Source organism: Podarcis muralis, chromosome 16 (genome assembly GCF_964188315.1).
Source record: "Podarcis muralis chromosome 16, rPodMur119.hap1.1, whole genome shotgun sequence".
In the NCBI taxonomy this organism is placed as follows: domain Eukaryota; kingdom Metazoa; phylum Chordata; class Lepidosauria; order Squamata; family Lacertidae; genus Podarcis; species Podarcis muralis.
The window spans coordinates 12230964-12252789 of record NC_135670.1 but is presented as its reverse complement, the minus strand read 5'-3'; the positions used below and the strand labels follow the sequence as shown (position 1 = coordinate 12252789).

Genomic DNA, 21826 nt, shown 5'->3' with positions numbered 1-21826 from the left:
TAATGAACGGTTTCGGTTTAAGAACAGACAAATTAAGTTCGTAAACTGAGGTACCACTGTACTTCCCTGTGTCAAGAAAATTCCACTGTGTGTATAAAAGTAGCACATCAGCCCTTTGACTGATGTGCTGATTTTCTGTTTGCAGGGAGCTGTGTGTGTGTGTGTGTGTGTGTGTGTGTGTGTGTTTTACACGGCCACACTCAAAAACAATTCCCCCCAGCTGCAGTCTTGAACTAATATTGACCACTGTGCACAATCATTCTGCTGCAGATGTTCATCCAGCCCATCTACGTGTGTGTGTGTGTGTGTGTGTGTGTGTGTGTGTGTGTGTGTGTGTAAAAAGCATTCCCTTAATGGTTTTTTAAATAGCCCCATGGTTGGGTGCTCTTACCCCTCGTAGCCAACAGGGGGCAGGTTGCTGTCCCCTGCTTGCACATCTTGTTAAAACGGAAGCCGTGACCTGGTCGCAGGTACGAATATGTGTTGAGGGGTGTGTGTTTGAAATACAGCTCTAAACAGTCCTGGCAAGTCCGTGCTTGGCCGAGTGCCTGAGCCACCCACAGAGCTATAAAAGCTTCCTGCTCAGAGCAAACACGAGGTTGCAAAAATGACTTCCACTTTTGAGCAAGTGGCAGTTCCGGTGTGTGTGTGTGTCACACATGCAGGGAGGAAGTTGATAAGAGGTGGGGGAGTGCAGAGAAACGCCCTAAGCCGAGGAGCCCTGTGGAGACGCCAACAAGTCAACTGAGCAGTCCACAGAAATCCCCAAACCCTCTTCCTGGTCCACGCTGGTGTCCAAAGAGCTCTTTGCGTAGAGACCGCAGCCTCAAGGTAGGGTTCTTATCTGGTTTATGGCTTACAGGTTTAGTTTTGACAGATTAAGAAGAGGAAGCTCCTCCTCCTCAACTATTCCTAGACAGGCTCACTTGTGCACAAACCCATGGGGCCTCTCCACTGAAGTCCAACAGTGGTGGAGCCATCACTTGAACTAGGTGCCCCACAACAGGAGAGAGCGATTGCTTTCCAGCCCTCCTCGTGGACTTCCTGGAAGTATCTGGTTTTCCACTGTGGGAAGCAGAATGCTGAATTGGATAGACCATTGATCTCCTCCAACAGGGCTGTTCTTTATTTTGTGGGAGAATCCTATGTAGGTCAGAGCACACTTCCTCACATGTTCTCCTCAGCAGGGATGAAGATTCTGCCACCATTCCTGGCGTGGTTAGACTCCATCTCCCATTAGTCCCAACCAGCATGACCAATGGTCAAGGATGATAGCAGCTGGAGTCCAGCAAACATGCAGCAGGCCACAGGTTCCCCTATCCCTTGTACTTGGCATTGAGGGTAAAGTAGCAAACAGTAGGAAGTAAGAAACTCTGGAACAGAAGAGCTTATTCTAGCCTGTGGTAATTCTGCGCAAAAGTCTAATGACCACTGTAAGCACAGTGACCATTCACATTGGAAGAGAGATTGGAAGAGAGATTGAAAGAGAGAATAGAAATCCTCCTGACTTTAAATGTCGTGTTGCAGGGTGGGTGGGAGAGCACTGGCTACGAATGAGCCCCGAATAAATTGGAATCAAATTTGGTGATAAATTCTAGTTCAGCTATTTCTCTCTGGATCCAAGTTGTTTGGTTAAAACTGTTGACTACAGCAGGACTTCACAGGGGATTTAAATGCTGGTCTGCCTTACTCTGCGTATCTCTGAGGATCCTTCTACCGTTTAAGCATTTTGGCAGGTTGGCTGTACGGACCCTGCCTCCTGTGCATCTAACAGCAAGCTGACCCAATATAAAATAAGCACATTAAAAAATGCTAGGAGACCTCTTCATCTCCAGTTCATAAGCACCCAGTTTCTCTTAGGGAGCATTATCGTACTTGTGCTATTTTATTCTCTAGGTTATTTAATCCAGCACAAAGGGAACACCCCCTGTAAAATACCCAGTCGCTTGCCCTGGAGGAAGTGAAATGCCTCTACTTCCTTCTATTTTTGATGTTCAGAGTGTGAGCGCCAATCCCTGCTTGGCCAAAATGGCACCACCCATGCACAAGAGAGAGAGATTAGGATCCCACTTTTTACTGTGCCCACTTGTAAAGAAGAGGAGGGTCACCTTTGCTCTTGATAATATGCTAACGGGCTTGTGGGTTTTCCTGGAAACGGTTGTAATAATAGCTGACATTTGATCATGGTGGGTTGTATGTGTCTAGGAGGGGGTGTTGCTTAAAATGACTTCAAATGACTTTGGGCACATAAGATTTGAAAGAAGGTAATAAATTGCTGAACATAACTTTTTTATGGAGAACGCAGGAAAGGGAAATGTGAGGAAGTCCAGATGGTTATGGAAAATATGTATGAAAAACTGTGATTTTTTTCTTTTCTCTTTTTATATATAGTTGTTACGTGTTTTGTGTTTGATATATGTTTGGCTATTTTCTTTTCTCAAAAAATCCAATAAAAATAATTTTTAAAAAACAAAAAAACAACAACAAAAGACTTTGGGCACTGCTAATTTATAGGTTTGTTTGCCACTGAGTCAAATTAAGATGATGGATGGTGGAGGTCTTACCAGCAGTTGTACGTTGCTTCCCCATAAGCAAAATGTAAAAATATATGCTTTACAAATGAAGGGGAAGAAGGAGAAATTTGCTCTACTTTTTCCAGTGGACTGACCCAATCCAATGCTGCTCAACTTGCCTGTAGACTGTAGTGCAATTCCCAGTCAGATTGCACACTCCTCTTAATTTTGCAATACAGTTTTGATGCGTGCACAGAAATACATCTAATGAAAAAATAAGTGTACAAAATGTGTACTTTACAGGAAAATGAACTGAAAAGATTTGGAGGGGAAATGTGTATTTTATGCAAAGCATGTACGAGATGCGTAAAACTTACCGTAAATGCGAGCTTTCGGGGAGTTCTTTCAAAAAGTCTGAACAAAATGGGATGGAACAAATGTGTGACGTCGGCTTGCATACACACCATATACTGGTAGTTAAAGCACATGGCTTCCCCCAAATAATTCTGGGAACTTTGGTTTATCCCTCAGAGAGCTATAGGGCCCAGGATCCTTAAACTACAATTCCTAGGAATTGGTGTGTATGTAACCTAAGCACCAACAATACTGGAACTGGACAGGAGCAGGCTACTCAGTCCCAATTCCCCTGATTTTGGCCCACCTGCCCTTCCTTTTTAGCCACTCTACTCTTCATCCAGTTTGCTTCATAGCCCTTAGCTCCCAAAAGTACCAGGGAGCCAGCTGGGCTGTGTAATGCTGGAAAACAAGTTCAAGGATGATCCTGTCTGCTGTCCGTCTCATCTCACCATTCCCCAACAAGACCAGGGCTTCAACAGGATCATCTGGTTTCTCTGCTGGAAGATCTCCCAGAAACCCATCAGTCTCTCCAAGGGCAAACCATCTGCACAGGTCCACCACCCCTGCAGGGCCAAATTGCCACCACCAATCCAGACTTAATTAGGGGGGAGCAGACACACGGACACCACTGCAGACCACCCACCACATCACTCAAGGCAAAGGCTACATCGAGCATATGCTCTGTTTGGCGTGTTGTGTCATTGATCATTTCAGACTCCTTCAAGGTGGCTGTGAAGGCCATCAAGCCCTGAGCTGCCCCCACAGCCTCCGGGTGGATGTTAAAATCACAAATGTCCTGGCGTCCTCCCACATCAGGTTAAAAACCACCTGGGCCAGTTCAGTCAGCAGCATCCCTGGTTTGTATCTCTGCCCCAACACTAGACACAAACCCTGTATGCTTGCCCTGAGATCCAGACATTTCCTAATGGAGGAGATGGGAGCTCTTATGGGCAGCTCCATCTCCAAACTTCCAGTTGGGCCTGGTGCTGCACCATGTACCCAGGAAGGCACAGTGCAGCTGGGTTAGTACCCCCAGGTCTTAGTGGTCCATGTCAGATCTGCCCCTTCATCTGCAATCACATTATGACGACTGTGGTCTTGCTTTGGACTGACCTGCCATTCAGTATTAGCACTGTCACAACAGAGGGCTCGGTAGAAAGGCAACCAGCAATTTCTTGTGAAGTGGAGAGGCTGGAAACAGTGATGAGAAGTCTTACCCCACAAATAAGAATCTCCCTGCCCATGACTACTGGAATGGATGTCAAAATTGGGACAGTATAATGGTAACTCCTTGTCACTCAGACACACGTTACCATCACCCCGAAAGGAAAGCCACATGCAGCGCAAAAAAATAGGGCTAAAGATGATAATTGAAGGACCAGTAATAGGAAGCACATTCCACAATGCTGGTTGGACGATATTCGTTCTAAACACTCCTGCCTCCCACTCACGGCAGACCGCGCAGAAACCAAATTTGCTCTCGGCCTGGATCAGGATCACCAGCCGGTTCTGCCTCTGAATACCAGTTTCTGGGAAGTGCAGGTGGGAATCATGGAAATGTAGAGCTGGAAGGGACCATGAGAATCATCTTCTTTAACCCCCTGCAATGCAGGAATATTTTGCCCAACATGGGGTTCAAACCCACAACCCTGAGTCTCATGTTCTGAGCTACCCAAGAGTTGCTGTCATGCTCAGGTCCTGCTTGTGGGCTTCCTTCCCACTGAGGCAGCTGGTTGGCCACTGTCAGAACAGTATACTGGACTAAACCTAACCTAATGGGGTTGTGCATGTTTTGGATCTCTTGGAAGAAAGCTATAAATTTAGAGGGGCAAAAAGAAACTTGCTAACTGGCTGTTCTTTAAAATGATGTTTCACTCGTTTCAGTGTGAGCATGAAATAACTCTTAACCCTGGTCAGGGTTGCCAAGTAAGATGAGCAAGAATCGCCCTTGACTACCGTAGCAAAATGAACAGATATTTCACCAGATTCTGGGTGTGATAGTCACAGGGCTGTGACCCATGCAATGTCATGAATTTATTTACTGTGAGTGGGTTTGTTGCTATGTTTTTTGCTGTGAAGCAGGAACGGGGAATGTCTGTGGCCTTCCTGATGTTCTGATGTTCTTTGACTCCAACTCCCATCAGCCCCAGCTACCTTGGCCCAATAGTCAGGGATTGTGGAAGTTGTAGTCCAACAGCATTTGGAGGTGCCCCCTCCACCTGCACCCCCCTTTTAAACACTAGTCATATCCACACTGTACATTTAATGCACAATGGGAATACCACTTTGAAAGTCATGGCTTCCCCCCAGAGGAATCCTGGGAACTGTAGAGCTATAATTCTCAGCAGTCTTAACGAACTACAATTCCCAGGATTCATTGGGGAAACCCATGTGCTTTAAATATATGGTGTGGATGTGATCACCGCCTCCTGTCATGTTGCATTCCTTGGCATTAACCCATGCAGCAGGTGTCCCTCCAGATATTGCTGAACTACAGTGGTACCTCGGGTTAAGAACTTAATTCATTCTGGAGGTCCGTTCTTAACCTGAAACTGTTCTTAACCCGAGGTACCACTTTAGCTAATGGGGCCTCCCGCTGCCGCACGATTTCTGTTCTCTTACTGAGGTAAAGTTCTTAACCCAAGGTACTATTTCTGGGTTAGCGAAGTCTGTAACCTGAAGCGTCTGTACCCTGAAGCGTCTGTGACCCGAGGTACCACTGAACAACTCTCGTCAGCCCCAGAAAGCATGGCCAATGGCTGTGCATGATGGGACTGGAGTTCAGCAGCATCTGTTTGGCCAAAGGTTCCCCACACCTGCCGCGCAGCACACCTGAACAATCTATCGGTGGCCTTGTTCTGCCACTTTTGGGACATGGGGAACAATGCACTTAGTTTGGAGAGTTCAGAGAGGACTAGAAACTTGAAGGGCAGCGTTCCATGCAGCTCATAGTCGAGGCTTTGGGTCCATCATGACTCATTGTAACATGAGCAAAAGACGAATTTAGCACAACTGGAGAGGAGACATCATAGTACCAAGAAAGGAAGGAAGACAAGAAAGCTGGAGATTATAGCAGTCTAGACAAGGCCTTTGACAGGAAGTGTCTTACCCAGTTCTGTTCCATCCTGCTGGTAGGAGTGAGCCTTGCTCTGGGCGCATGGAAGATTATACTGCTTGATTTCCCAACCACACAGGAAGAAATGGGTTACTTGTCAAACCTGGCTTGCAGGTTGTAAATATGGAGAGTGCATTGCACAGTGCACCCTGCAATATGCTAGGCTTCGGTTTTAAAAAATAAAATTTCCAGGAGTGGTTTTTTTCTTTTGTTTTGACACAAAAGTATTCAACTATGCTATTCCTTCCCCTGTAGACCTCATCTACTCTATGTTTAAAGCAGAATCATTCCACTGTAAACAGTCTTGGCTCTGCCCCCCCCCACAATAATCCTGGGAAATGTAGTCTGTTATGGGTGCTGGGAGTTGTTAGGAGACACCCCCCCTCATTCCCCTCCCAGAACTACAATTCTCAGACTCAGTCCCTCCTCCCAAGGAACTCCATCTACTGTGGCAGCAGGCAGCGGTGTGGGGGGGAATTGGAGGCTCAGCACCCACAGAAACACATTTGTGGGTGCCCAGGCCCCCTGGAATTGGTATCCCTGCATGTGGCCCTCAGAAGGTTACCCAGAAGAGAATGTGGCCCCCAGTATGAAAATGGTTTCCTGCCACAGGTTTAAGGCTTGGAACGGTAGCATGAGCTTCTTGAACTGAGCCTGAAAATGAACTGTCGGTGCTTTTTCTTTCCCTCAACCCTTGTATCCTCTGCTCTCTAGGGCTCTCACCATGGCTGGGTTGAAAACAGCCAGTGGGGAATACATTGATGACTCTTGGGAGCTCAGAGCCTTTGTGGAAGATCTGGGACCCGAAGCTGACCCAGTCACCCTCCGGGTCACCGGCAACATGCATATCGGCGGCATAATGCTGCAGATTGTGGATAAGTTAAGTAAGTCTTCCAAGATGTTTTCCCTCACCGCTTTTCTTGCTGAAAGAGGGTGATATCCAACTCAGCTTGCGTATACAACATACCATATTTTTCGCTTTATAAGACGCACCAAACCACAAGACGCACCTAGTTTTTGGAGGAGGAAAACAAGAAAAAATATATTCTCAATCTCAGAACCCAGTACAGCAAGAGGGATCGCTACGCAGTGAAAGCAGCAATCCCTCTTGCTGTTCTGGCTTCTGGGATAGCTGCGCAGCCTGCATTCGCTCCATAAGACGCACACACATTTCCCCTTACTTCTTAGGAGGGAAAAAGTGAGTCTTATAGAGCAAAAAATACGGTATATTTAAAGCTCACCCCCTGAGAGAATCCTGGGAATTGTAGTTTCCTCCCACAGAGGAATAATTCCCAGCACCCTTAACAAACTACAGTTCCCAGGATTCTTCTATGGTGTGTACAAAGGATACTCCTGGACCCATTTGTGTGTGTTTGGGAGAATAATTGTGACTCAGTGGGGGTGGGGGAATTGTGGTCGGATCCTTTTCCCGTGTGGGTTTCTGGCGCTGCTTAGATAAGCAATATGTATAAGCTTAGAGCCTGTCATTTTCAGGGGAACTGGTGCTAGTTCCCCTTACAACCCACTTGGAGGGTGATGTGATAAGTAGGCCCAGAACTAACCAAGCTATTCTTAACTGAACAGGGCTAGGGCCATTTTGACAGCTGTTTCTGAGGTGGCACAGTCCTTGCAAAGTGGCTGTACCATATCAACTTAATGCACGGAGCACAGAGAAAATGGGGGGAAATGGAGCCGTTAAAAACCAGGGTTCTTTCTCCCTCTCTCTCTCTCTCAGAAAGGAAAGTTTTCTCTTATTCTTATTTGGTGGATGTTTAATGGAAACAAAGACAAGGAACTTTGGGGTGGTCAAGAAACAAGTGCAGGAATTGGGTTTGGTTTAACTTCAGCTGATCTTAACCTCGTCTAAGGAACCTGAAGAACTTCAATTCTGTTTAAGTAGTGGGATGCGAAAGGGTAACCCTAAATGCCATTCACACAAGATCACATATTGGTATTCCATGTTAATTAATAAAATAATAATATTTATTTATTACATTTATATACCGCCCTTTGTCCAAAAATCTCAGGGCAGTACATAAGTTAATAGTCTGTCATTGCCACTGTCATAAAGAACGACAAAACTGATACCACCCCCACCCAATACATTTCAAGCCCTGTTAAACCACTTTAACAGTCATGGCTCCCCCCCCCCCCCCCAAAGAATCTTGAGAACTGTAGTTTGTTAAGAGCGCTGAGAGTTGTTAGGAGACCCTCCTTGTTCTCTCACGGACCTACAATTCCCAGAATGGTTTAACACCTAAGCCCTGTTTCCAGGGAACTCTGGAAATTGTAGCTCTGTGAGAGGAAAAGGGGTCTTCTCACGACTCACACCACCCTTAGCAAACTACAGTGGTTCAAATCAGGAGTTGGCAACCTCAGGCTATAGGGCCAAATGTAGCCCCTCAGGCCTCTGTCTGGCCTTTGGGACTCTCTGCAGGTCATGCCCTCTATCCTCAGGCCACATCCCTTGTGGGCCTTGCTTCGTGCCCTCCTTGACTGTATTTTTCCCTGGCTGAAATATGTCCTTGAGCAAGTGCCATTTTTCTAGAAAAAGAGGTGCCAGAACTAACCGTGAGCACCTCGTTCTCTTATAATGGCAATGGCACCCACTTGAGATGTGCCGGAACTCCGACAATGCCTTTTGCTTGTCTGGATGGAAGATAAAGGGTATATTTGAAGACTAGCCTCCTGTTCAAAGGTAACATGTACATTTGTTGCTTTGCCCGCTTTTGCCTCTGACCCTACTGGCATGTGGACCCCAGAAGGCTGTGCAGAAGGGAATGCGGCCCTCGGGTGGAAAAAGGTTTCCCAGCGCTCATTTAAATCAAGCCACCCTGGATTATTTATTATTTTCAGTACTGTATTCTCTGGGCCTGTGTCTTGATGCTAATGCTAAAGGGTGTTCTCTGCCTCAACTTTCCTGCTTCCAGAGCTTCAGAGGGACTGGTCAGATCATGCCCTGTGGTGGGAGCAGAAGAAACTTTGGCTACTGAAGACCAACTGGAGCTTGGATAAATATGGGATCTTGGCTGATGCCAAACTTCAGTTCACTCCCCAGCACAAGCCTATACTGCTTTCCCTACCGAATCGCTGCAAAGTCAGGATCCGGGCAAACTTTGCCCAGCCAGTCTTCCGCACAGTTGCCGACCTCTGCAAGATACTTGGTGAGCACCACAAGTAGCTCAGAGCATCGCCTGGGAGCAGCAAGGAGGGCGAGCGCTTGTCTCCAAAGCTCTGAAATGTTATTTAGTGCAAGGGTTGCCAGTGCGAGGCCCATGGGCACCCAGCATCTCCTCAAAAACCCAAAATACGCTAGAGACTGTTTGCTCTTCCAGTTCAATTCCTGTTTCATACCTCCCAAGTACCCCAGAAAAAAGGGACATCCCATTTTTTCACATGAGATCGCAGTGGCCATTTTGGGTGTCACAATCTTGCATGTTTTGGGGCATCATGCAAAATCTCACCCTGGCGGGGGGGCGAACACTTTTCAGGTTGAGAGCACTGTGCAGGTCACGTGAATCACCCGGGAGCAGATCCAGGAAGATGCACATCTGAGTTTTGGCTCCATAAAAGTTGGACAGTATGCTCTTTGAACTGGCTTGACCATTGTACATGGCCCTTCAAACGTGCCCACATTTAACTGGATGCCTCCGCTCTCCCTTCTGTTTTGAACAGAAGAGAGAGAGGTATAAAGAGCTTCTCTTTGTGAAGAGGCATGGGGATGGATGTGGGGAGTGGGGCATACCCACTCTATGTTGTGTTCCTATCTGTTTTTGTGATAATTTAGGTGTGGCAGCCATTTTGTGCTGTTCCACTCCCTCCCGGCAGCCATTTTGTCTTATCGCACATACACTTTGTGAGTGGCACCCACAGCACTTTCTGAACGTTGCAATGGGACGCACTGTCCCCAAAAGGTTGGTGACCCTTTGCTTAGCGCCTGCCCAGCTGGTTCAGTTTCAGAGACTGGGCTTTCTTATGCTGTGTTTCCAAGCCCTACGGTCTAGACATTAGAGGATGGTAGGGTGCCTGGTCCCAAATGCAGGCAGGCACTACATTTTTATTCATTGTGCAGGGGCAGAGAAAGCTACAACGGCTGGAATTTTCTCCTCTGCACAATTAATCCTGCTCCCTGCCCTCCTACGCAGCTGGTTGCCCTTAAAATAATAGAATTGTAGAGTTTACACTTTTATTTGCATTTATACATACCCTCCAACATTTATCCAATGAAAATAGGGACACGCTATTCAATAAGAATATTTATACCCCACTCATCTGATTGGTTTGCCCCAGCCACTCTGGGCAGCTTCCAACATATATAAAAGCATAATAAAACATTTAAAAACTTCCCTACATAGGGCTGCCTTCAGATGTCTTCTAAAGGTTGTATAGTTACTTATCTCTGTGGCTCAGGGTTGCATAACTCCATATCTTCCAACATTTATCCAATGAAAATAAGGACATCCTAAGGAAAAGCGAGACATTCCAGGATCAAATCAGAAACTGGGACGGCTTCTGTAAATCTGGAACTGTCCCTGGAAAATAGGGACAGTTGGAGAGTCTGTTCATAGAAGTATAAATTTTGAAGATGGTTGTGTTTCGGTTCTCATATTCTTTTGGAAAGTGAGAATTAGGGAGGTTTGCCTTTAAATGCAAACTGAACTGAATTTGTCTGGCTATGACTAGCCTGGATCAAGGACTTATGCAGCCTCTGCCCCTCTGCAGGTATCCGTCACTACGAAGAGCTGTCATTACTGTGTGCGCCGGAGGAGAAGGAGAAGCGGAAGCAGAAGGACAAAGAGAGGAGCTCTGTAGCAAGCCATGACCTGACTGGGGTGCGCTTGCCAGCAAGTAAGGAACTTAGGGGTGTCCAAGTGACTGACCGTGTGTGTGTGTGTGTGTGTGTGTGCACATTTGTGCATGCACCTCCCTGTGCAAAAGCGTGTAGCTTCAGGATTCACTGGAAATAGGATAAAGCAACATTATCTCAGTCTATGAAAAACCCGGAAAAAAAGGTAAGATGTCAGTGAAGGCACCAGGTAAACCTCACTGGAGAGAGCATTCAACAGATGAGGAGCCACAACTGAAAAGGCCCCGCTCTGGAAGGCTACCTCTGCATTAGGAGAAGCATCCTGATGGTAAGAGCTGTTTTCACCATGGAAGCGTCTGCCTCGAGGTGGTAGGCACTGTGGAGGTGTTTAAGTAGAGGCTTTCAGGGATGCTGCTATTGCAAGATTCCTACTGAGCAGGAATGACCTCCAAGGTCTCAATTCAGCTGTAAAATTCTGTGATTCCGTGGGAGGCACTTCTCTCTTTGGAACTGGGTCTCTTCCCAGGGAATTTATTCTCGCCGCATGGATCCCAGAAGTTCAGCTGCACTTACCTGAAGAAGCCAAAGGTCATACGATGATCCTTCTCAAGAGGACAAATTATACAGGCTGCCCAATTCCGCAGCCATGACCCCTCCGCCATTCTGTTCTGTCACCAGGTGCAGAGCAGCAGCTGTTCCGCGGCATGCCAGCCCACTTCTCGGACAGTGCCGAAACCGAGGCCTGCTACAGGATGCTGTCGGTCAGCCAGACTGGACTGACACCCGATCAGATCTTGCAGATGCACCGGCCAGGCTCCCTCTCCGAGAAGACGCAGATCAACAGCAGGTAAGGAGAAGAGGGCTAGCTAGCTTGGGCAAACTGTAGGACTACTATGATGTAGAAGGGAAGGCGAAAGGCGGGACCCCCGAATTTTGGCGTTGCACACGGCACCGCTGTAATTTGAGACCCCAAGGTCTGCCACTGTCTTGAATGCAAGAGTTTGAGATACTTTGCTAAAGAGTGGTATCTGCTTATCTACTACGCAAGTGGGGAACCTGTGTCAATTGATCTAACAAAATTTGTATACTGCTGGATGAAACGAAACACAGGACTTTGCAGGAGAGATTCAAGCGCTGGTTGGAATTCCATGTTTGTAATTAAGAGTGGATTTCTCTCCCAGGTGGCTGGACTCGTCGCGGACTTTGCTGCAGCAAGAAGTGAAAGAAAACGATTGTTTGTGGCTACGTTTCAAATATTACAGCTTCTTTGACCTGGAGCCCAAGGTCAGTGTTCCCCTCGGATCTGGGCCTTCAGCCTTACCCCACTTGTTTCTTTAAAAAATAATATGCATCCTCTAACCTGGTGGCTGCTCCAAAATCCTTCTGAGGATCTCAGTTATCTTTGTGTGTGTGTGTGTGTGTGTGTGTGTGTGTGTAGGTGCATTTCTACTCTTCACGACTTGGGGAGATTCTAGTCCTCATGACCAGGGAGCAAAACATGAAAACTGGTTTTTTCAAAAGGTGTCGGTAAACCTTGCTGAAGACGTAGGGTTGCTCTGCCCATCGTCTGTGACATGTTTCGTATGTGACATATTTAGCATTTTAAAACATCTATTTGCCTTGGAGTGCATGCCACAGGGAACTACCAATTTGTAGAGGGTTACTTGCAAGTCCCCACCCTTTGCTTTTTAATGTGTAAGGCAGAGCGGGGGGGGGGGGGGCTGTGGCCCTCCAGGTGTTGCTGGTCTCCCAGCTTCCATCATCTCTGACCTTTGGCCATACTTGTTGGGGCCTGATGGGAGTTGGAGTCCCAACATCTGGAGGACCATAAGTTCCCCAATCCTGATGTCAGGGAAGATCTTGTATTCCACCTAGACAGGAAGACAGGTGGGTTAAAAATGCACTTAATTTCCTGGAGGAGGTGAAATTTGAACCCTGGTTTCGCACTCAGTCTCTGCTGTTGCTCGTTCCCTCCCATGTAGTACGATGCTGTGAGGATCAACCAGCTGTATGAACAGGCGCGTTGGGCCGTGCTGCTAGAGGAGACAGATTGCACCGAGGAAGAGATGGTGGTGTTTGCGGCTCTGCAGGTAACCTTTTCTCCCTGGACAAAACGTTTTGTGAGTGTTAGAATCATAGACTTGCAGAGTTGGAAGGGACCACAAGGGTCATCTAGTCCAACCCCCTGCAATGCAGGAATCATTTGCCCAACGAGGGGCTCAAACCCATGACTCCGAGCTTAAGTGTCTCTTGCTCTACCAACTGAGCTGGAATTAGTCCTTGAATGCTGATGGTGCTTCTCTGTTGTCTGGATGAAGGACAGAGACAGGAGCGTGTATATAAATTAGCCTACTGCAAAAAAGGAAAACTTACATTAATTGCTCCGCTCGCTTTGCTGGTTTATGGAAAACTAGGTATATATAAGGATAATTCCCTGGACGCCAAGATCCAGGTTTGGGGTTCTCTTTGGTGAGAGAACCCCAGCAGGGATTTAAAATCACAAAACATGCAGCAAAGTAAAGCAAGGAAATATAGGTTGCTGGACCTTTAAAATTAGCTTTTCCAAAGTTTCCCCCTGGCATAGAAAAAGAATACACGCTTGGTAAGTAAAAAAAAAAAGATTTACTTACAAACTCTCCAAAGGCCAGATTCATGTGCTTTTTCATACAGCATTCATAAAAAGTTACACAGGAAGTAAAACTTAGTTACAGTGCTGAAAGTTCCTAAATTAGTGGTATAGGCTTGTAAGAGCCATGTGCTCTGAGCTGCAGCAACCAGCTCAGACCTCCTCACACCTTGAGCTTCTCTGGTAGATCAAAGGTTGAACAAATAGGCCTGATTACCCATTTCCTCCCAAGGTAAGGGGATGTGACCTTGCTAAGCCTAGCAGGACAGCTTACTCTATGGTATTAACCCCTTCATGCATTAATTAGACTTTAAAAAAATCTGAAGGCAGCCTTGTTCAGGGAAGTTTTTAATGTGTGACATTTTAATGTATTTTTAATCTTTGTTGGAAGCTGCCAAGAGTGGCTGGGGAAACCCAACCAGATGGGCGGGGTACAAATAATAGATTATTATTATTATATTTTAAAGCACATTGGTTATATGAGGCTGGTTATCCCACACTTTTGCCTCTGGCCCTACCCACTGCTTGCATTTGACCCTCGGGAAGTTGCTCAGAAGGGAATGCAGCCCTCGAGCTCAAAAAGTTTCCCTGCCCCTGCGCTAGAAGGTGTGAAGAAATTGTTCTATAAATAAGGAAATAAGTGTTCAGAGCTTTGTTTTGAGACTCGAGTGTCAGTACTGCACAAAACTAATTCAGAGCTTTCACTCCTTCCAGTATCATATCAACGAATTGTCTTTGAACACCAATCCCGTGGAGCAGTCTGGCGACTCTGGCCTTGACGACCTGGACAAGGCCCTCGCCACCTTGGAGGTCAAACTGGAAGGTTCGTCAGCAGCTCCCAACGTTCTGGTAAGTTCCCAACAGGGCCTCCCTTCCCTTATGCTGAGGCATTCTGACTGGAGCCTCCCTCTCTTGGTCTGAATGTTGTTGCCAGCAAGGTTTCTATCAGCTGCTGCTGCTTCTGCTTCTGTTGCTATTCAGTTCCCTTTTTCCTTTGGGGTTTTCTGAAATGGGCTACCGGTATTTATTTTATTTTCATTTACGAATCCCCTCCCATGAAATATCTCAAAGCAGTTTCACAATACAAGCAAACAATTGCACAGTTCCGTATGTAAAATAAATAAACACATTACCTATATAAAAGCAATTTTTGAAAGGAAAAACAAATGTTCATCAGTAAACTGCTAAAAACGCCCTGTGTGTAAAACAATTGATTTCGTATGTAAAAAAAAAAAAAAGCAATTTCAAATCCAGTACAGATAGCAGTAAAGATCTCCACTTAAGAGGCTTGTTCGAAAAGGAAAGTCTTTCTACCAGGGTCCAGAAGACAAGAGGGGTGGTATTTCTCTGATAAGTACCAGAATGGAGTTCCTACAGATTGTATTCAGTGCTAGGCCTTCTCAGAGTAGACCCAAGTTGATAGACAGACTTAATTTACATTCATTAATTGCAACGGGGTCTACTTGGAGTAGAACCTAGATGGAGACAACCCAAAATATTGCATTGTTTTATCTCTGCTGTTTGTATTATTATTATTATTATTATTATTATTATTAGTCATTTCTTTATGATGAGACTGAAAGGCAGTCTATAAATACAGGAAATATGTAAAAGACCAACAACACATATTTGTCATTTCCAAAATAGGACAGTCTCACAGTTATCCCAGAGTTAAAGGATTATCTCCGAATATTCAGGTGAGCTATCAAACTGTATGTTTCATGAGGGAATGGATCCTGGGGAAGGGCAGTGGTTCTCAGTGGTTAGATCACCTGCTTTTCATGCAGAAGGTCCCAGGTTCAATCCCTGTCATCTCCAGGAAGGGCTGGGATATTATGATCAACTAAAAACATTAGCAAAATGGGTGGAATTGACCAGGATGTTTAAGGGTCTGGAACACAAGGCTTTATGGGGAACAAATGAAAGAGCTGGGTGTGCTTAGCTGGGAGAAGAGGAGATGAAGCTCATGTCCTTCTGTCAGTCACCCTTTTTGCTCTTCAGGCCCCGTAAGCTGACTCTGAAGGGCTACAAGCAGTACTGGGTGATCTTCAAAGAGACCTCCATCTCCTACTACAAGAGTCCTGAAGAAGCTCTGGGAGAACCTGTGCAGCAACTCAGCCTCAAAGGTGAGTCCAGCCACCTTGGCAACGCCTCTTTCCCAATCTGGCATTAGTACGGTCTACAAAGGATGGAGCACGTCTCCAAAAATGAGTACAGTGGTACCTTGGTTTAAGAACAGCTTAGTTTATGAAGAACGCTGCAAACCCGGGAGTAGGTGTTTTGGTTTGTGAACTTTGCCTTGGAACAGTGGCGTAGCGTGGGGGGTGCAGGGGGGCCGGCCGCACCGGCCGCAACATCTGGGGGGGGGCACGCTCGCACTCGCAGCTCTCTGCCCCTACCTGGCTCACTCACTCTCTCCATGGGTTAGGGGGCGCAAATTACTTGCCTTGCCCCGGGTGCTGACAACCCACGCTATGCCACTGCCTTGGAAGCAGGACATGTTGAGTGTGTTCCATTTGTAAATTGAGTCCCCCGCTGCTATGGGAAAGCACGCCTTGGTTTAAGAATGCTTTGGTTTAAGAACGGACTTCCGGAATGGATTAAGTTTGTAAACCAAGGTACCACTGTATATGAAACCTGCCTTATACTGCATCAGACCATTGGGTCCTTCCAGTTTAGTATCATCTATGCTGACTGGCAGAGGCTCTCGAGGGTTTCAGACGAAGAGTCCCTGTCAGAACTATCTGGAGATGTCAGGAATTGAACCCGAGTCCTTCTGTAAAAAAACTGCTCTATTCCTGAGCCTCCAGCCCTTTTCCTCAAAGAGAAAGTGCAGCTCCATGAGTGTAGGGATAGACAGACCAGTGGTCCCAATTCTCTGCATAAGACAGCATTGTATGTCTAGCTTCTAACTGTTCCTAATCCTGTTTCTGCCCCTCTCCAGGCTGTGAGGTGGTGCCGGACGTCAACATCTCTGGCCAGAAATTTTGCATCAAGCTCTTGGTACCTTCCCCCGACGGGATGAGCGAAGTACACTTGCGATGTTCGGATGTGAGTGGGGTGGTGGCGAAGCCCGGTTTAGAACCATAGTTTAGGGCTGCCGTACGTCAACAGTCTTGGGGTCTTCCTAAAAAGAAAGCTCAACAACTTTTCGGGGCGTCCTGGTTTTTACTTTTTGAACTATGGCAACCCTACCATAGTTGGAAGGAGCCCTGAAAGTCATCATCTAAAATCAGTGCAACTGCAGCACAGCATCTCTGACAGGTGGGCCGCCGCTCCCCTCCCAGAGCTTACAATTCCCAGTGGTTTAACCATCAGTCCCTCTTCCCAGGGAACTCTGGCAGTGGGTTTTGTGAACCATCCTGAGATTTTCTATAAATCTAATAAGCTTGATAAATCAATAAAGAAATAATAGCTCTTTGAGTCTCTGAACAACACTCAGCACCATTAACAAACTACAGAATTTTTTGGGGGGGGAAGCCATAGCTATTTACTGTGGTATCATAGCACTTTAAATGTATGGCAAGAACGCAGCCAGGGTCTTGGTTTTCTCAATAGTCTGTGCTGCAGTCTTCTGCACTAACTGCAGTTTCCAGGCCGAGTACAAAGAATGCCCCCACAAAGCCTGGACCTCGGATCTAGCGCCATCTCAGCTTACTTCCTCCAAACAGCCTTGTATAAGGATGGGTGAGGGGCTGTTGCAGGAGTAGCTAGAGCGAACTCAGTGTAAGGAAAGTGTTTTCCTCCTCTCCCTCACCAGGAGCAGCAATATGCCCGTTGGATGGCGGGTTGTAGGTTGGCAGCGAAGGGGAAGACCATGGCAGACTCATCCTACCAGGCCGAGGTGGAGAACATCCTGTCCTTTCTGAAGCTGCAGCAAACCAACCCGGACGCACGCCTTGCTCAGCAGGCCGAGGGAGCCCAGTGGCTTGTGTCCCCTCGCTACCAGAAGAAATTCAAACCAAAGCAGGTAATTTTGGGCCACACGGCCCCAACTGGCCCCAATCCACTGACTGATTGCTTTGACAGCAGTTGCCAGGAGAAAAAGTCAATCTACAGATCAGATTCATTGAAGTCTTAACATGGGGCATTCCTATAGATTGGGTAGTGAGGAACCTTTGGCCTCAAGACTACAATTCCCATCATGGTCACATTATTAGTATTAATTTATTCTACACCTCTCAGTTGCCGAAGTAGCTTCTAAGCAGTTCACAAGCATCAAACCAATTTCTTTTTTAAAATACACATAATTAAAATCTGCCGTAGGTTTTTCAAAGCTTCTTTGTTTATTCACCATGCATTCGCACACCTCCTGAGATACCCGTGACCAAACTTTTTGGGGAGATGGTTCTGAGGTCAAGGAGGAGGTTTGCACTAATCTCTCCCTTTGCAACTCTCACAGCTAACCCCTCGCATCCTGGAGGCCTACCAGAACGTGGCCCAGCTGTCGCTCCCCGATGCCAAGATGAAGTTTATTCAAGTTTGGCAGTCGCTCCCCGATTTTGGCATCTCTTATTTTGTAGTCAGGTAAAGAAACTGCTGAGCTTCCCTGAAAACCATATGGGGGGAACTGAAGTACCTTTTCATGAACTGCCGCTGGTGTCGACAGCACGAATGAAAAACCTTTCAGCGTTATTTTATTTTATTCTGAAAGGCAACTTCTGGAAGTTATTTGCATGTCTGAAGAAGTCTTTCCTCCTCCCTTTCTCATGATATTTGTTTATTTGAAATAAACTGATGTGTAGCACACCCACCCCACACACCTCTGATAATAGTAGAATTTGGGGGCAACCAGTGAAACCAGAGAAGGCAGACAAGAGGGAGTCCTTCATCCGATGCATAGAACATAGCTATGTTCTACCTCCAGAGTCAGAGGCAGTTTACCTCTGAATACCAGTTGCTGAGAATAACAGATTGGCAGCAGGGATTAGGAGAGTCGCTCTTGCATTCAGGTGCTGCTTGCAGGCTCCCCACAGACATTGGCTGGCCACTGTGAGAACAGGATGCTGGACTAGATGGGCCTTTTGGTCTGACAGGGTGACAGATGCTGTGTTAAAACCATCTAAGAAGACGTGTGAAAAATCCACAGAGGTCTATCAAGGGCTGTTGGTCATTATGGCAAAATGGAACTTCCAGGTTCAGAAGCAGTATATATATCGCTGAATATCAGCTGCTGAGGAGCAATGAAAGGAATGAACCACTGCCATCATGGCTGACTGGAGGCATCTGGTTGGCCACTGTGGAAGGCAGGATGTGGGACTTGGCATCAGAGAAACCTCTGTTGGTTCTTTTAAAAGTTTTTTTTAATAATGAACAAGGTCAACCAAATGCAGATTTAAAATCCTCTTGGTTTTCAGCACCAAAGAGTTGAGCCCATGTTAAAACACACCGGGTTGTATCAAACTAAATTCTGCTGAAAATAATGAAGCCAGGTTAGTCATGCCAATCAATTTCAGTGGGTCTACTCTGAGTAGGACTGTGCTTAGCTACAACCCATTGCTAGGCAAAGTCTCCTGATGCTATCTTCCTCCTCTCTCCTGAATTTGCTTTGGAGTTGCTTTGGATAACTTTCTTACTGAAATTCATGGAGTTAAAAATTGCGCAATTCATGGCTGGATCATGTCTTTACAATGTTATGCTGCATAAATGATTTATAATTTGGGATAAAAAATTCTGGAGGTGTAGCTCAGCTATTATATTGCAGCAAACCCAACGAAGTATTTTGTGGCACCTTAGAGTCTAACAAATTTATTGCTGCATAAACTTTTGGGGCTTAACTGCCTCTGATGAAGGGGCCTCTAGCCTACCAAAGCTTAAGCCACTATAAATTTTAGTCTTTGTAACACCACACCACCATTTTTATTTATTTAATTCATGCAATTTATGTACCATTTGATTGTAGAAAACCTCAAAGTGGTTTACTATAAAATGTATAGGGATGTCCAGCCCTTACTTAATGTATTAACTTTTTCATAGTGCAAAACTTTGTTGCTATTATTTTCAAAAATCACAAAAAAGGTAAAAACACTTATTATCCCAGAACTTTTGCATACATTCCCCCAACGAACTGCAGATTCCTTCCTATTGGGCTAGTAGGTATCAACACGGCATACCTGCAATGCTTCTATTACAGGTAACTCCCCATTTGCGCACATTCAACATGCGCACAATTGCTGGCATGTGCAGTTTTGGACACTAGGAAGGGGTGTGTGGCATAACAGGACGGGGACAGGCTTACCTGTGTCCCGCTGATGCACACAGTGCCTCGGAGCGCAACCCCCGCGTAAATGGGGAGTTGCCTGTACTGAAAACATGAGGACTAGCGATTTGCTTTCCTTTTTAAACTGAAGGTTGAAAATGTAGAGAAGGGGGCTGTAGTAGCTGTTAGAGGCAACCAGCTCCTCCCATATTATTGTTGCTATTATTATTTATTAAATTTGTAGCAGCTCCCACCCTCCCTGCAGTGATGGTGATGACGCAGCCTTTAGCTCTTCAATTACACACTCCCTCCAGGTTAGAAGTAGAGGAACCTTATAAATGCAAGCAAAAACGCAGAGCCTTGCCATCTTTGTGTGCAGGTTCAAGGGCAGCCGGAAGGATGAAATCTTGGGCATCGCCAACAACCGCTTGATCCGCATTGACCTGGCCGTTGGAGACGTGGTGAAGACCTGGCGGTTCAGCAATATGCGCCAGTGGAACGTCAACTGGGATATCCGGCAGGTCAGCGGTGGGGTGGGGAGATTGGGATTTGAGTTCTCTGAATATGCATTTCTCGTAGCCAGTCCCTGACTCTTACTAACAAATTAACAGTGGAGGCGACAGGGCAGGCAGTGGGGGCGACAGCACAGCCCTTCCCATTTCCCCGTGGCAAAACGGGACAGGCTGCCCCTGCCTCCATGCTCCATCGTCCCTGACCATTGGCTGTGGATGATGGAAGTTGCGAGTTGAGCAACATTTGGAGGGTACCACATTGCCTATCCTTGCATTAGATTTGATTGAGACAAATGCGCAAGTAAAAGGACATGTCTTCCCTCCCCCCCCCCTGCAGTTTTGGCCTAAAGAGAACAACCCTTTAAACTTTTTTGCTTATTCGCCTGTACAAGATATATACGCACCATAGGTGATCACCCAAAGAGACGTCCGCAAGCTCAGCTTTTAACCTTCTTTCCCCAGGTGGCCATAGAGTTTGATGAGCACATCAATGTGGCCTTCAGCTGCATTTCTGCTGGCTGCAAGATCGTGCACGAATACATTGGCGGGTACATCTTCTTGTCCACCCGTGCAAATGACAGGAGCCAGACGCTGGATGAAGAACTCTTCCACAAGCTGACGGGAGGCCATGAAGCTCTCTGACCTTCTTCCACATCCTAGGGCTCCCCCAGAAACTGTGCACACTAGGCCAGTCTCTTTGTGGAGGCGTCTGAGCAGAGACTCTTAACCGGGGTCAATTGTGCCCTATAAGGGCTTGGGAATACTTACTGGGCATGATAAATATTTCCCAATATGAGCATAGGGGCAGGGATCTGCAGGAATTGTATTCTAAGGAGTGTGGAAATCGGCGTGCTTGTGGTAGAGAGGGAGGGATGTCTTGTCATGCCTTTTTTTTGGGAGGGGATGCGCAAATTCCTGGAACCGGCCTACGCACCCCAAATCCATTATCTGCCCTTTTGCATTATGTTAGGATGTCTATAGCCTGCAGAACCTTCCTAGTCCTACAGTTCACTCGGGGGGAGTGTGTGTGCTCAGCGTTAAGTCAGCAATTGTTGTGGGGGGCATTTAAGGATATTTTGATGTCACAAAATTATATTGTTGTCTATTTTGCTGGGGGATTTGCTTTCTTTGTTTTCGTTATCTATCCTAAGGAGCTATATAAATACATACATACTTGGAAATGCTTCTCATTGTCATTTTCCCACAATGACTTGTTTTGTCTCCGTGAAATAAACATATCATCTCACTGTTCACCTGAAAAACAATATCTGCCTCATTTATGGGTAGTCTCTCCTTGGTTTTCTCTTTTGTTTTGTTCTGCTTCTCGGTTTCCAGGTGGATGATGAGAATAATTCATTCTGCTCTCAGTGTTCAGATATGAGTTGTTGTTTAGTTGTTTAGTCGTGTCCGACTCTTTGTGACCCCCTGGACCAGAGCACGCCAGGCACTCCTGTCTTCCACTGCCTCCCGCAGTTTGGCCAGACTCATGCTGGTAGCTTCGAGAACACTGTCCAGCCATCTCGTCCTCTGTCGCCCCCTTCTCCTTGTGCCCTCCATCTTTCCCAACATCAGGGTCTTTTCCAGGGAGTCTTCTCTTCTCATGAGGTGGCCAAAGTATTCAAGCCTCAGCTTCAGGATCTGTCCTTCCAGTGAGCACTCAGGGCTGATTTTCTTCAGAATGGAGAGGTTTGATCTTC

General features: G+C 46.4%; 1 protein-coding gene across 2 annotated transcripts; it reads left to right on the top strand.

Moving 5' to 3' along the window:
- The first annotated feature begins 627 nt into the window (after positions 1-627).
- On the top strand, positions 628-21380 carry FERMT3 (FERM domain containing kindlin 3). 2 transcript variants are annotated; one of them, XM_028709954.2, is made up of 15 exons: positions 628-831; positions 6700-6869; positions 8916-9149; positions 10708-10833; positions 11471-11639; positions 11974-12076; positions 12775-12882; positions 14133-14267; positions 15066-15115; positions 15420-15544; positions 16363-16469; positions 17179-17388; positions 17821-17945; positions 19997-20138; positions 20592-21380. In XM_028709954.2, the coding sequence occupies exons 2-15, from the start codon at positions 6710-6712 to the stop codon at positions 20769-20771; spliced, it is 1974 nt and encodes a 657-aa protein (XP_028565787.2). In that variant the 5' UTR covers positions 628-831; positions 6700-6709; the 3' UTR covers positions 20772-21380. The 2 variants fall into 2 exon arrangements, with proteins under 2 accessions (XP_028565787.2, XP_028565789.1); XM_028709956.2 differs by lacking the exons at positions 628-831; positions 6700-6869; positions 8916-9149 and adding an exon at positions 9881-9899.
- The last annotated feature ends 446 nt before the right edge of the window (positions 21381-21826 follow it).

What these genes read in the sequence shown, in the direction of transcription:
- FERMT3 (XM_028709954.2), top strand. Translation starts at nt 6,710, where the DNA reads ATGGCTGGGTTGAAAACAGCCAGTGGGGAATACATTGATGACTCTTGG. An exon ending in TGGGGTGCGCTTGCCAGCAA is followed by an intron (nt 10,834 to 11,470) that starts GTAAGGAACTTA and finishes TTCTGTCACCAG; the next exon opens with GTGCAGAGCAGCAGCTGTTC. An exon ending in TCTTTGACCTGGAGCCCAAG is followed by an intron (nt 12,077 to 12,774) that starts GTCAGTGTTCCC and finishes CCTCCCATGTAG; the next exon opens with TACGATGCTGTGAGGATCAA.